This window comes from Mastomys coucha, unplaced genomic scaffold (genome assembly GCF_008632895.1).
Source record: "Mastomys coucha isolate ucsf_1 unplaced genomic scaffold, UCSF_Mcou_1 pScaffold6, whole genome shotgun sequence".
Taxonomy (NCBI): domain Eukaryota; kingdom Metazoa; phylum Chordata; class Mammalia; order Rodentia; family Muridae; genus Mastomys; species Mastomys coucha.
The window spans coordinates 114,680,099-114,696,530 of NW_022196912.1; the positions used below are offsets into that span (position 1 = coordinate 114,680,099).

Sequence of the window (16,432 nt, forward strand, 5' to 3'; positions counted from 1 at the left end):
CAGAAGAGAGCGATGCTCTGGAAACCTATAGGAGGTTATCTTTATGAATGAACAGAAGAGAGCAATGCTCTGGAAACCTACAGGAGGTTATCTTTATGGCATTTGTTTAAGTCTTACCTAGATATCTCAGCCTGGGAATTTTTTTCTCCATCAACAGTGAAAGGAGATGCTCCAGTTAGTAGTTCATACATTAGAACACCTAAGCTCCACCAGTCAACTGCCTATAAAACAATAACAATATCATTTTGTAGAATTAGTAACCAAAACATATATTATAAAAAGGACCAAAATAAAGGTATATACTTAAAAATATTTTACAAAAAACAGTTTTCATAGCTTTCTGTGTAAGAAGTACTAGTTACTATATGTAAGAGATATTTAGAGGACAAATGCCTACATATTCCTGGAACAGAAAGTGCTTTAATGATTTCCTAAATCAGTCAGTTTTACCATTGTTAATTTAAAACAATTAAACTTAAAAATGTTTTTCTAAAAGTTAAGATAGGTAGAACATTGGACTTAGGATCTGTGGGGAAAAAGTATCAACCACATTTTATAAAGTATTCATGTCCAAAGAACCAGATGTAGTTCCTTAAACTCAAAGGAAAAAAATCTATGAATCTCACACAGGGGTGGTTCTTTAAACACAGCCCTACAAGTCAATTCTCTTACAGAATATATCTAAGTATCCCCACCTAATAAGGAGATTTAAAATAACAGAAAATAAAATATACTCTAAATTGGAAAACCATTTACAAATTATCTGAATAATAAATATTCAAAAGAATATTTTTGGCTCATTATAACATAGATCTAAATCATGTAAAAATTCTACGTATAATACAAAGTTTTCTTAGTTGAAAATCAGTTCCACTAAGCTCTTAACTGTTAAGCTATCTATCCAGTCCCAGTTCCATTAAGCTTTAGTAGAAAAATTTCAAAATCTAAGTTATAAATTCACTCATTAAACTGCACTATAGCTTTAAATTATACCATGAAGCAAACTAAACCAGCATTTTAACTCCCGAATTCATAGAAGGAGGTCCAATGCCAGTTGAGTCAGTGTTCTCAGAATGTCCTGAACAGGGCATGAAACCATGCTGCTTGGCTAATACACACCTGAGATTAGGTTCTAGCCATGGGTCAGTAACCACCGCCATTGCAGCTTGGAGAATGTGCTTGGTAGACATAGGACTGGTCATAAAAACAAGGTCAAGCATTCATCATAGACAATGAGACTGTGTATGTGGTGTATTGGAAGGGGACAAAGGAGAGAGAAACAGTAAGGACAAGCCAGCCAGATTCCCTTGGGAATGCTATTAGTAAGTCACACATGATAGGAAACTGTCAGCCTTTAATACACGATAGAAAAATGAGCTAGATTTTATAACCACTTAGAGCTGACAGCTTCTTTATTCTCTCTTCTGGGCACATACACAAGGAAGAGGATAAGGCAAAAAATAAAATAAAATAAAATAAAATAAAATAAAATAAAATAAAATAATAGAGCTCTTTGAGGGTTAGGAAAACACTGTATTTTGAGTATAGAATTTTCCTTTCAAGGTTATGAAAAACGCTATTTCTGTTAGAGAGTAATCAACAAAGGCATCAAAATCTTTGTGAAGTTAAAGGCAAACAGGGAATAAAATGAGTGGTTTTCTTGTTCAGTGGCCTCTCAAAATCTCATAAGGACTTATTAACCAATGGTGGCAAACACAGCCTCCATCTTTTTCTGTATTTTCCAAGAAGAACTTAGCCATGACAATAAAGCTTAGTTCAAAATCTCTCCTCATAATGTAGAAAGGAGCTACATACATAGCTTAGATACTCAGTCACACTTCTATATTATACTTGGTTCAAATGAGCCTCATACAACAGAATTTTTTTTTTTTAAAATAGAGTCACATTTGGTGCTTTGTTTAAGATCTTCTAATAGAAATACATTTAATTAATTAATTAATTAATTTATTTATTTATTTATAATTATTTGGAGAATAACTTCAAGGTCCCAATTTTAACCAAAATGTCACTCTACAAAGACTTCATCAATAAAACCTTAAAAGGAAAACCTAAATTGTCTTAAATTTTGTGTTTTTTCAATACAAAATATTAAAACTCAGTGTGTTCAAGCACACAGAATGGAGAAACAAATCATAAATATGGCTCTGATTAAGAGTCTGTACAGGAAGTTATTAATGAGGAGTCACTCTTATTGCACAATTTCTGGAAATACACAAAGAAGGATCAAAAGTAGAACATACCTTGTCATGTCCCGAATCACCCCCTCTGACAATATCTGGTGCCATGTACTCAATAGTTCCACAAAAAGAATACGCTCTTTCAGTCTTGAACAAACAAACAAAAAGGGGATGTGATTTCAAGCTAGCATGACGAGCAATCCACACCACTCGTTAAGTCACAGCAGCAGTAGCAGTGGTGCGACCTGCCCGACAGACCTCTGCACCAGGACAGACTTCTGCCTACTCTGGAGGGCATGGGGCAAACATCTTGCCCGAAACACTGATGGTTGGTATCCATCAACCCTCTCCCACATTAACCCATTTATTAATGCTTCTTTGTTGCTATTGGTGCATGCATAGCTCAATTACAAATTTCTTGAATCATTCTTTTTTTTTAGGAATGGAAATAGTCCCAGTAGGATAGCATGAATTAACATTTTAGTAAATAAGTGCAAAACTTGGAAAACTTGGGGGAAAGTCAAAGGCCAATGAGGAAGTATGGGAACAAATATAGGAAACAAGGTGAAAACACTTCTTCCCCATCACTTTACACAGCAGGGCACTGAAAAAATAAGGAACATATTTAAATAAGAACAAAACTGACTTGGGAAAACAATGTCTCTTAATGTCAGCTGTTGAATTATTCAAAAAGGTTAATTTATTATACCAGCCTGAAAATTAGCTTTAAAAAGCTTAAGAAAATCTTAACACGACCAACAGATCATCCCAATGTAATAAAAGAGAAAGCTAAAATTAATTACACTAAGGAAAAAATTCTTCCATACATACATATTACACATTTATATATCTATCTATAAAACCTAAGAGCACTTTGGTGGCATAAAAATGTTTCATAAATGCCAAGTGTGGTGGCATATGAACATCTTTTAATCTTTATTCAGGAGAAAGAGGCAGGTGGAGCTCTTGAGTTTGGGCCAGCCTGGTGTACTTAGTGAGTTCTTGGCCAGCCAGGGTTATAAACTGAGACCCCCATTAAAAAAGAAAGAAAAAGAAAAAGAAATCATAAAGCTGATTTTACAAAACGTTCATAGGGGGAAGATCTCTGATTTATACCTTATTCCTCCATCAGTTTCAAAAAAAGTAAGCACTGTCTTTTGCCTTCCCAGTGTAACTGTGAAGAACGACTAGTGAAGCTCTGACACAGGCGCAACAGAAGCCCCCGATTTACTGGTTCACGGTTGAATAAAAACAAACCACAGAAACAATGCTTTTAAGCAATATGAACTAAAACTGTGAATCATAAAACACATATACATAAGAATAAAGTTAAAATGATGATTGACTTTGTTCCCTTTATGTTCTATGGACGCTGGAATATTATTTCCCTTAGGAACTACAAGAAGTAATCCAAGTATGGGACAATAGGGAATTTTTGTTGTTTTTAGCTGGCAGAACTGTGTAAATCATGTAACACATACCACATTTCTCTACTTCATCATTTCATGACCAAATGTTATTACTGAAGCAACTACCGAAAGGATTAGCATTAAATAAAATTAATTCCACCTAAGTTTGTATATAAAAGGCAATAATTTTAAATACTTTATTACATGGAAAAATGTGTTTCAGGGCATATTCATCAGATTATTAAAAATACATCAAAATTATTTGTAAAACAATCCTTATACTAGATTGTTTTCATGTTAACATAGCACTTATTATGCTATATCTTTTTGAATACAAAGCAAAAACACTGCATAGCCAACCTCCAACAATACATAAAAAATTAATGAATCATAGTTGTTTATTACTTGATAGCATCTTTTTAAAAAGTAGTTTTTATTTTTTGTGTATGAGTCTTTGCCTATGGCCTGAGAAGGCCAGATGAGGGCCCTGAATCTCCTAGAACTGGAGTTCCAGGATACTGTGAGCCACTCTGTGGGTATCCAACCCAGGTCCTATACAAGAGCAACAAGTTCTCTGAACCAGAGACATCTCTTCAGCTTCATTTGATATTATTTCATTTGATATTAGTATTATTAACTGATTTATATTAAAGATGCCATCAAGACATCTCTAAAATATCAAATGCTAAGTCAAGTTTTAGAAACTTGAAAATTATGAATTTAAAGGTATTGCTTCTCTTAATTTTTGTTTAGAAAACTACCCTTGTAGGAAAATTTAGTAAAACTTTCATTTCCATTTATAGGTGGCTTTGCTTCACATATTTAAAATTATGCTAATTTCCTTCTCAGTGTGAAACAATAAAAATCAAATTTTAATTTGATAAAAAGTTCAATCTGGCAGTGGTGGCACACGCCTTTGATCCAAGCACTTGGGAAACAGAGGCAGGCGGATTTCTGAGTTTGAGGCCAGCCTGGTCTACAGAGGAAGTTCCAGGACATCCAGGGTTACACAGAGAAACCCTGCTTGAAAAAACAAAAAAGTTCAAGCTAGGGCCAGGTAAAATGGCTTAGTAGATAAGGGTAAAGGCCAGCAAGCCTGATTGCCTGAGTTTGACACTCAGATTCCTGTAAGTTGTCCTCTTATCTCTATCCCTGTGGCATGCTTACAAATACAATGAATAGATGGAGACAAACTTCAAATAAAAGTCTTAAAAATCTGGATTTTCTTCTCTAACATACTATCTGTAACTCTGATTTTAAAAGTATATAAAGTATATGTACTGGTTAGTGCTAGAAAGGCATGATGTTTTATTTTTCAAATTATTTTTGCTGTAAAAAGAACTATATCATTTTTCCTTATCCTTTTCTTCCTTCTAGCTCCTCCTAGCTACCTACTCAAACCCCTCATGTCTCTCTACTCTCAAGCTGACAGCTACCTTTTCTTTTGCTATTATTGTTATGTATGTATGTATGTATGTATGTATGTATGTATGTACATATATGTATATATGTATATACACATATGTACAAATGTATAAAAATATAATCTGCTGAGCCTGTTTTGTTGTTTACGTATGTATGGTTTCAGGGCTGGCCACTCTGTGTTGGAAAAACAATAAGAGGACTCATCTCCAAGAGAGAATATACTATATTCTAAGTCATGTAATATTGTATCTGAGAGCAACAACTATAAATCTCATTCTTTATTGTTTTAAAATCAACTTCTAAATAATGTACACATCACCCACAGATAAAATGCCAATGAGTTTAAAACAGTAAAAATAAGAGATTACCAGAACTTGAGAGATAGCTAACAGCTTGTTCCTAGAAGTTCTTATTTACTATTTTTAAAAGTCAATTAGTAGTGAGATAACTATAAAATTCTAAGCTTTGGAAAAGATACCAAAGGAACTTACAGAGAATAAAGGAAGAGAGGAACTAATTAAAGAACTGGGAAACCCTGTGGGCTGAGGGGAGCACATCTTATACAAGACTACGAGAGGACAAACAAATGGCAAGATGATCAGGACCATTATAAATTATAAACATTGGTGATTGAAAAGAAAACCCTACAGGAGTTATAACAAATATTAAAACAATAAAGAGATTTTTTATGAACAAATGCAAGCCAAGAATTTTAGACATAATGTAGTATTTTATATAAAATTACAGTAACTTACCAAAACTGATTCAAAATTTAAGTCTAAATATACCTATGTGTTTATATAAGTCTGTCATGAAAGTAGAAAACAAAACACACAGGCCATGCCAACTGTGGAAACGCACTCATCAAACATTCACCAAAAGAGAAGTGTGTAAACTTCTGTGTAAAATGTTTGCAAAACTATTTATCAACTTAAATCAGCCTCTCTCCCTCCCTCCCCCACCCCCAGGGTTTCTCTGTGTGGCCCTACTGTCCTGGAATTCACTCTGTAGACCAGGCAGGTCTTGATCCACAGAGATCCACCTGCCCCGGCCTCCCATGTGCTGGGATTAAAGGTTTGCACTATCACAGCTCAGCAGATTTCTAACAAACTTAACAAAAACTTCTAACATTTCTAACAGATATTAATATAAAAAGCTAATGAGAAAAATTCATGAAAAGTAAAGTGTGTTCTAGAAATTGGAAGATGCTTTGTCATAGAAAAACTGGCCTGCAGAGACTAATAATAAGGGTTCCCTATCAAAAACATAAACACTGGGCCCGAAGAGACAAGCCAAAGGGCAACAGCACGTGCTGCTCTTTTAGAGGACTTGGGTTTGGTGCCCAGCACCCACGGGATGGCTCTCAACCATCTGTAACTCTTTTTCCAAGGGAACTGACTCTTCTGGCTTCTGAGGGTACCAGACACACATGTGGTATAAATGCTATTCCCAAACATACACAAGCTAAAGGCATAAAAATAGAAAAGAAACAAACCATTGCAACTTATAAATAGTGGCTCTATCATGTGGTGGGCTGGAAGCCTTGCCCCTTCCATATTATCAAGTCTACTGGTGTTGTCCTTATTCAGATCATGTTTAGGCTAGCACCATAATTTTTGATGCCATCTCACAGTGGGACCCTGAGCTCACCCACTAGGTTAGGCTGTCTGGCCAGTGAGCTCCATGGATCCTTTTGTCTGTACCTCCCCAGCACTGAGATTACAAGCATATGCCTGCATATTCAGCTTTTAATGTAGGTGCTGGGGACTGAACTCAGGTCCTCATGCTTACACAGTGAGCACTTTACCACCTCAGCTATCTTTCAACTTCAATATATTCTTTTAATATGGTTATCTACATAAAACATCTAGATGAATCTATAACTTACAGAATTGTGCAGTTATGTATCATATATAACAATGTTATTGGCCAGGTTATAGTGGCCCACGCCTTTAATCCCAGCACTTGGGAGGCAGAGACAGGCAGATTTCTGAGTTTGAGGCCAGCCTAGTCTACAAAGTTGAGTTCCAGGACAGCCAGGGCTATAAAGAGAAACCCTGTCTCGAAAAAACCAAAAAAAAACAAACAAAAAAAAACCAATATTCCTGTGTTTCAGGCTAATCCCTGAAGTTCATGGCCAGCCAGCCTTGATGAACTGAGGTTCAGTGATAGGCTCTGTATAAAAAAGTAGAGTAATAGAGGAAGACACCTGACATTAACATCTGTGCTCTGTGTACACATGTGAACATGTATCCACATGCGCATATGCATAGTCACAAACAAGTATATATGTACATACACATACACACACGCACACATACACTAACTTATAATAGGATACACCATTCATGCACATTTAAAAATGTAAGATAATAATATGCATGTAGAAAATTGAAAATTAGAGAATTTATGTACCTCAACAAGATTTCTCTTCCAAATTCCAGACTGATGATAGCAAGGAGATATCTGCTCTTATGTCTCATGATCAGGTAACTTCAGCTTACCGAACGGAACCAGTTCATCCATCCCAAGTCTTGTCAGCTACTCTAACAGCTACCCTAGATTCTTCAAGCTCTCTCATATCCATATCTAATTCATAAAAATTTCCATTAGTTCTATTGTCAAAATACACTCCAGATCTACCTACCTCTGAAACTCCTCCCCACCATTGGTGGCTCAAAGCAATACCATCTTTTGCTGATAATATATGAGCTTCCTCAGCCCATTTCCTGCCCGCCTCTGAGTTACCACCCATGCCAAACAGAATTATATTCTAAAACAACTTGGTTCAGCCCATGTTACTCAGATTCTCTATTGGCTACTGGTCTGTACAGAGAAGCTATAGTACTTACAAGGCCCTTTCTGACCTGAATAATCTTATTCTGCATGATTACACGTCCTTAGCCCACTACTCTAACCACCACTTGTTCTATACAATCCACAAGATACCCATGTGGCCCCTATCACTTCTCACATGTGCCCTTCTTAGCAAAGCATCTCCAGGATAACCTAGTGTGTCCTGATCCTTCCATTTCTTTCCTACTGAATCTGATTCCCTGACACTCATTACAGATATACTATCTAGGTATTTGACTTACACATATGTTATTATCTGCTGCCTGTTTAGAGGGGAAACTTCTGTGTCTCTGGCTCACTATTAGATCTCCATACCTTGACTCAACACTGACAGACAATGGTCCATTAAGTCCTGAATATGCAGGAAAAAGTGGAAAATGTACATAACTGAAAATGTGACTGCTGAGTTTATATGATATTGTATTATTTTTGCCCTCTGACTTTCATTGTACATCATGCCAGGGATATGTATACACATATACATGCAAAAGGTAGAAATGCACTACTTTTATTCTGCTAAATGGACGAAGCACCAAAATGACTCATAATGACTGGCTATTATACCCATCAATGAATGCCTCCCTCAGCCTTCATTACTGAAGCTTCTTGCAGGAGAGGACAGTTAACTCAGACACCTACGACTTGTCAACATGCAGAGACTAGGAGAGTTTGGAGGGCTGGATCTAAGTGGAGTGTCTCTGCCACACCCCTCTCTCCAGGCTCAAGGATCTATGTGGAAAAATAGCAGGAAGAATGTAAGAAAGCCAAGCGCATAGTGGCACCTGCTTTTAATCCCAGCACTCTGTAGGCAGAGGCAGAAGATCTCTAATAGATTTAAGATCAACCTGGTCTATATGACAAGTTCTAGTCGGCCAAGGTTACATATGAGACCTTGTCCCAACCCTGACACACACACCCTAAAAAGACTGTAAGAGCCAGAGGGGGTAGGAGTGGATCATTTCAAGGTCACTGTAATTTCTTTTCATATACAACAGGGCAGATATACATTTGAACTCTCAGTAATTGTGGCAGAATGCCAAAGTTCAAGCCAGACAAAACCCTAGCGTGGAGGACCTTTTACTATCAAGAAACTATTGCATTTCATTGTTGCTGGGAGAAGAGAAGCCCACTTCTTTAATGGTGTGACAGCTGATATACTGACCACCCCTCAGAGCAAGCCTCATGCCCAGGAGTAGTCAGCCAACACAAATGGGACTCCATGGGTTTAAGAGTCAGGGAGACAGAGACAGACAGACAGACACCTCCCCACACACCCCCCACAGACAGAGTCCCCCACAGAGATATATGCAGACAGACAGACAAACAGACAAAGAGAGAGACACAGAGAGACACAGAGACAGAGAGGGGGAGAGGCAGAGAGAGAGAGAGAGAGAGAGAGAGAGAGAGAGAGAGAGAGAGAGAGAGAAAGAGAAGTTAGATGGGTAGGGAGTAAGGAAGATCATCTGGAAAGAGTTGTGGGGGCGATTATGATAAAGTATATGAAAACTGTCAAAAATTTGATAAATAGTATTTTACAAAGAAATTAACAGAATGTAAACATTAATCATGTATTTTCAATCTTATCCCAGCATAAATTCTGATAAATTCCCCTAAGTTTAAAAGTCCCTGACACTCAACAGAGTTTCAAACACTTTTTGTTTGCTTCTCAGAAAATAAATGAGACAATCCTATACTGACAAATACATCGCATCCACTCCTGCTGTGGCCAGTGGCCCTCTAGTGGACACATCATGGAAATGCTTTCCCTGATCTCAAAGGCAGTCATCAGCTTATTAGGGAAACCAGCATCCATTAGCAGTTCATCAGAATAAAAACCAAAATAATAAAGAAAGTAGTTACGATAAAACTGGCAGCTAAATATTTTTCAAGTAAACAAAAATATTTAACATTTTTGAACAAATGGAGTACTCAGTACTTAGAAGTTTCTAGGAAAATGTCAGTTCAAAAGTTGTCTCAGATATATCGACTCAAAAATAAAGGTGGAAAAGAAAACAATATCCTGGGTAAGGCTAACCAGAATCAGTCATTTATACCATGTGAAAAAGTAAAAGGGAAGTGTGGAGCCATCTTGTTCTTGCTCTTTGGAGGGGACAAAGGGTCTGCTCTGATGTCTGGGGGATGGGGGCAACACATACAGAAACTTCACAAATAGCTACAGTTAATTAAATATGTTAACATTGAAATATTTTATAGTATGCCTTTTCTATTTCTATTTATGTATTTATGTGGGGTCAGAGGATAATTGTGTAGAGTCAGTTCTCTCCTTCCACCCTGTCCGTCCCATAGACTCAGGTGGTCATTGGCATCAAATCCCTATTGTCACTGAGCCAACTTGTGGCCAACTGTAACTGTTTTAAGTGCAGGACAGACTGAGGCCTCTAGTGCTCCTCTAGTACCTCTGCTTACCTAAAAACTAATTATTATCCAGAGTCCCTTATTCTGGCAAATGAATGACAGGAGTAATTAAGAGAGACCTAGTAGGCTTTCCAGGAGCAAATGTAAGTGAAAATCAGTCATGAATACATGTCACTACAAATCAATCAAGACAGGAGATAGATAGATAGAGGTACTCACAAACTGCCATGGTTACTGTCTATTTCTTAATGTGAAAATGCTTGTATGGATCCCAACTCTTATCCAGTATGGTGGTTTGAAAGAGAATGTCTCCCCTAGGCTCTGGTATTTTAATATCTGGTTCCAGTTGGTGATGCTGTTGGAGGATGTTTAGAAGGAATGGCCTTGCTGGAGGAAGTATGTCACTGGAGTCAAGCTTGCCCTACTTCCAGTTTGCTTTTTCTGCCTCATGCTTTCAGTGCAGGACGTTACCTCTGAGCTTCCTGTTCCAGCTGCCCTATCTGCCTGCTACCATGTCTCCTAGCCATGATGGACTCATTCTTTAGGAACTGTAAGCCAAAATTAAACTCTTCTTTTTTTATAAGTTACTTTCAGTCATAATGCTTGATTACAGGCAAGAGAAAAGTAACCATCTCTAGAGATATATATTACATTAAGCAAAGCCTGAAAATGGCATTACTAACTAGGCATTTATTAGAGAAAGATGTAAGCTGTCTACAAATAAGAAAATAAAGGAAGAAATAACAAGATTCTTGTGTGTAAATTTTAACTTTTTTCATAATAATCTGAAATCTGAATAGTATATCTTACAAACAGAAATTGATATATACAACATTTTACATTTCAAAATATACTTGCATGAGAAGCTTATTACATTGCTTTGACAGTCCAGTAAGTAGCTAAGGTAACTACTGTGTTGTAGATGGAGAAATTAGGATTAATAACTAAAAGGCCAAAAGATCCCATCCTCAACACAACAGAATGCTTCTTAAACATTTAAATAACTCATCACTGAATTGCTACACCTAGATTGATCAAAGGCTCAAAGGTTTGCTTTTTCTTTTTCTTTTTTTTTTCTTTTCTTTTTTTCTTTTTTTAAGTCATGCTCTTCTGGCCTTTTCCCTTTAAGCATAAACACCATGACAGTGGGCTACAATTTAGAAAGCTTACTTTTAAATGTTGGAAATTTCTTTTTCTTTTCTTTTCTTTTTTTTTTTTTTATTGTTTTTTTGAGACAGGGTTTCTCTGTGTAGCCCTGGCTGTCCTGGAACTTACTCTGTAGACCAGGCTGACCTCAAACTCAGAAATCTGCCTGCCTCTGCCTCCCAAGTGTTGGGATTAAAGGCGTGCGCCACCACTGCTCGGCAGAAATTTATTTTTCTTAACTAAAACTTATAATTTTGTCTATCTTAGGATTCTTGTTTGTTATGAAAAATTTTAAACATTGGCTGTTAAAATGTGAAAAGTATGTTTAAGCCATATTTATATAGAAAAAAACAACACATGAACATATATTTTCAACATTATTTTGTTTATGAATAAAAAGATAATTTTGTCAAAGTTATTAATTATCTTCATAATATTCTTATTTTAACTGTCTTAGTCCATATTAGAATTAAATATGCAATACATAGCATAGCAGATTATCTGTTTAGTTCAACAAACATTTCTTTTAAAAAAAGGATTTACTGCATATTTATGGGTGTTTGCCTGCTTGTTTGTCTACACCATGAATATTCTTTGGTGCCCATGGAGGCCAGAAGAGGGCACCAGATCCCCTGGGACTGGAGCTATGGACAGTGTGAGCTACCATGTGGGTGTAGCCAATTAAACCCAGGTGCTCTAGAAGAGGAGCAAATGCTCTTAACTGCTGAGCCGTCTCTCCATCACCCAGCAAACATTTTTAATGATCAAAGCAACACTGAACAAATGACATAGCCTAGTCTATAGAGACATATGTTTTCTTTTACTTACAGAACCTAAAGGGATTAACCAAAGTTTGAGAAAAGAAAATATAAATTAAAAAAAATTAAAAGATACCAATAAAAATTATCAAACTATACAAACTAGGTATTATCACAAAAAGAAGTTTAAAATTCTAAAATAAAACTGGTTCTGTATATAATTCAGAATTAGTGAAATCTATCTAGAAATAATCATGTATATATGTATATATGCATATGTATATGTATATATATATATATATATATATATATGAATGAAATACCTCTAAAATATATGATATGTTGGGTCACCATCCTGTTTCTAGGGTCCCTTATAATACTTAGCCATATAGGAGGTACTTGGTATCATTTGAAATAAAAAAATGATTTTGCTATTAAAACACATTAAACATACATAAAAAGTAAGTTGCTAAAAGGAAAACATAAGTGCATTTCCCAGATCAAGTGAAGCCAGAATTTACAGATTATGAAACAAGCAGATCTGGGTAAGAAATGGTCTGTTCAATTCTAGTACTGTAGAGTTTAAGGTGTCTAGACGTTAAAGGAACACAATACTACAGACATATTTAGGGCTTGGGCCCAGAAGAGAGATCAGAGTTAGCAGTACATATGGATGGCATATAAGGAGAGAGGACAGCTAACAAGACCTGAGACTAAGCTATGGAGAAGCCTCAGGTAGTGGAAGAAGAGACTGCAAAGCAACAGTAAGCCAGATGCTGGTGGAACTGCAGCTCCAAGGTCAAAAGTCATTTATAGTTTAAGGATATTGGACAAATAAGCAAGGTAAGGAAGGAAACCCACTGAGTGATGCTGGCATAGACAGCATCAGTCCACTGGTGAGGACTAGACTTGGGAATGCTGACGGGTAAGTGGAGGCAGTCTGCAGACATGGACAGACAACAAAAGCAAAAAAGCTAGACATTCATATGTTTTCTTTTACTTACAGAACCTAAAGGGATTAACCAAAGTTTGAGAAAAGAAAATATAAATTAAAAAAAATTAAAAGATACCAATAAAAATTATCAAACTATACAAACTAGGTATTATCACAAAAAGAAGTTTAAAATATGCTCTTATGCATATTGACATATGATGGACATATGATGGACAGACAATAGGAACAAAAGAGCTAAAGGGAAGATGAGACACTGAGAGATTTTTGTTTGTTTTGTCTTTTTAAGTCAGTCCATTTGTCCATCATCTCCCTATTTTAAAACGTTTTTCTTTTTTTATTAGATATTTTCCTTATTTACATGTCAAATAATATCTCCTTTACCAGTTTCCCCACTGAAAAAAATTCCCTCCCCCTTCCCCCTGCTCACCAACCCACCCTCTCCCGCTTCCTGGCCCTGACATTCCCCTACACTGGGGCATAGAACCTTCACAGGACCAAGGGCCTCTCCTCCCACTGATGACCGACTAGGCCATCCTCTGTTACTTATGCAGCTGGAGCCATTAGTCCCACTATGTGTACTCTGGTTGGTGGTTTAGTCCCTGGGAGCTCTGAGGGTACTAGTTAGTTCATATTGTTTGCCCTAAGGGGCTGCAAACCCTTCAGGTCCTTGGGTCTTTTCTCTAGCTCCTTCATTGGGGACCCTGTGTTCAGTCCAATGTTTGGCCGTGAGCCTCTACTTCAGCATTAGTCGGCCACTGTCAGAGCCTCTCAGGAGACATATATATCAGGCTCCTGTCAGCCAGCCCTTGCTGGCATCCACAATAGTGTCTGGGTTTGGTGATTGAATATGGGAAGGATTTCCAGGTGGGGCAGTCTCTGGATTGTCCTTTCTTCAGTCTCTGCTCCATACTTTGACTCGGCAACTCCTTCCATGGGTACTTTTTTCTCCCTTCTAAGAAGGACCGAATTATCCACACTTTGGTCTTCCTTCTTCTTGAGTTTCATCTGGTCTGTAAATTGTATTTTGGGTGTTCCGAGCTTCTGGGCTAATATCCACTTATAAGTGAATGCATATCATGTGTGTTCTTTTGTGATTGGTTACCTCACTCAAGATGATATTTTCTAGTTCCATCCATTTGCCTACAAATTTCATGAAGTCATTGTTTTTCATAGCTGAGTAGTACTCCATTGGGTAAACGTACCACATTTTCTGTATCCATTTCTCTGTTCAGGGACATCTGGGTTCTTCCCAGCTTCTGGCTATTATAAATAAGTCTGCTACGAACTTAGTGGAGCATATGTCCTTATTACATGTTGGAACATCTTCTGGGTATACGCCCAGGAGTGGTATTGCTGGATCCTTGGGTAGTACTATGTCCAATTTCCTGAGGAACTGCCAAACTGATTTCCAGAGTGGTTGTACCAGTTTGCAAACCGACCAGCAATGGAGGAGTGTTCCTCTTTCTCCACAACCTTATCAGCATCTGCTGTCACCTGAGTTTTTGATCTTAGCCATTCTGATAGGTGTGAGGTGGAATCTCAGGGTTGTTTTGATTTGCATTTCCCTGATGACTAAGGATGTTGAACATTTCTTTAAGTGCTTCTCAGCCATTCGGTATTCCTCAGTTGAGAATTGTTTAGCTCTGTACTCCATTTTTTAATAGGGTTATTTGGTTCTCTGGAGTCTAACTTCTTGAGTTCTTTGTATACATTGGATATTAGCCCTCTATCAGATATAGGGTTGGTAAAGATCTTTTCCCAATCTGTTGGTTGCCATTTTGTACTATTGACAGTGTCGTTTGCCTTACAGAAGCTTTGCGATTTTATGAGGTCCCATTTGCCAATTCTTGATCTTAGAGCATAAGCTATTGGTGTTCTGTTCAGGAAATTTTCCCCTGTGCCCATGCGCTCGAGGCTCTTCCTCACTTTCTTTTCTACTAGTTTCAGTGTATCTGGTTTTATGTGAAGGTCCTTGATCCACTTGGACTTGAGCTTTGTACAAGGAGATAAGAATGGATCGATTTGTATTCTTCTACATGCTAACCACCAGTTGAGCCAGCACCATTTGTTGAAAATGCTGTCTTTTTTCCACTTTATGGTTTTAGCTCCATTGTCAAAGATCAAGTGACCATAGGTGTGTGGGTTCATTTCTGGGTCTTCAGTTCTATTCCATTGATCTACCTGTCTGTCACTGTACCAATACCATGCAGTTTTTATCACAATTGCTCTGTAGTACAGCTTAAGGTCAGGGATGGTGATTCCACCAGAGGTTCTTTTATTGTTGAGAATAGTTTTCACTGTCCTAGGTTTTTTGTTATTCCAGATGAATTTGCAAATTACTCTTTCCAAGTCTGTGAGGAATTGAGTTGGAATTTTGATGGGGATTGCATTGAATCTGTAGATTGCTTTCAGCAAGATGGCCATTTTTACTATATTAATCATATCAATCCATGAATATGGGAGTTCTTTCTATCTTCTGAGATCTTCTTTGATTTCCTTCTTCAGAGACTTGAAGTTCTTGTCATACAGATCTTTCACTTGCTTAGAGTCATCCCAAGGTATTTTATATTATTTGTGACTATTGTGAAGGGTGTTACTTCCCTAATTTCTTTCTCAGCGTGTTTATCCTTTGTGTAGAGGAAGGCCACTGATTTGCTTGAGTCAATTTTATATCCAGCTACTTTGCTGAAGTTGTTTATCAGCTTTAGGAGCTCTTTGGTAGAATTTTTGGGGTCACCTAAATATACTATCATATCATCAGCAAATAGTGATAATTTGACTTCTTCCTTTCCAATTCGTATCCTTTTGATCTCCTTTTGTTGTCTAGTTGCTCTGGCTAGGACTTCAAGTACAATATTGAATAGGTAGGGAGAGACTGGACAGCCTTGTCTAGTCCCTGATTTTAGTGGGATTGCTTCAAGCTTCTCTCCATTTAGTTTTATGTTGGCTACTGGTTTGCTGTATATTGCTTTTACTATGTTTAGGTAGGGGTCTTGAATTCCTGATTTTTCTAAGACTTTTATTATGAAGGGGTGTTGGATTTTTGTCAAATGCTTTCTTAGCATCTAATGAAATGATCATATGATTTTTTTCTTTGAGTTTGTTTATATAGTGAATTATATTGATGGATTTCCATATATTGAAACATCCCTGCATCCCTGGGATGAAGCCTAATTGATCATGATGGATCATTGTTTTGATGTGTTCTTGGATTCGGTTTGCAAGAGTTCTATTGAGTTTGTTTGCATTGATATTCATAAGGGAAATTGGTCTGAAGTTCTCTTTCTTTGTTAGGTCTTTGTGTGGTTT

General features: G+C 37.0%; 1 protein-coding gene across 2 annotated transcripts in view; it reads right to left on the reverse strand.

Annotated features, from left to right (window-relative positions):
* Rps6ka5 (ribosomal protein S6 kinase A5) overlaps window positions 1-16,432 on the reverse strand; it is a 202,030-nt gene that overhangs the window by 53,748 nt on the left and 131,850 nt on the right. For both annotated transcript variants that reach the window (XM_031356192.1, XM_031356193.1), the window contains 2 exons: window positions 2,262-2,345; window positions 118-221 (listed from right to left, as the gene is read on the reverse strand). In XM_031356192.1, coding sequence (XP_031212052.1) covers window positions 118-221; window positions 2,262-2,345 — 188 coding nt within the window. The remainder of the gene's footprint in view (window positions 1-117; window positions 222-2,261; window positions 2,346-16,432) is intronic.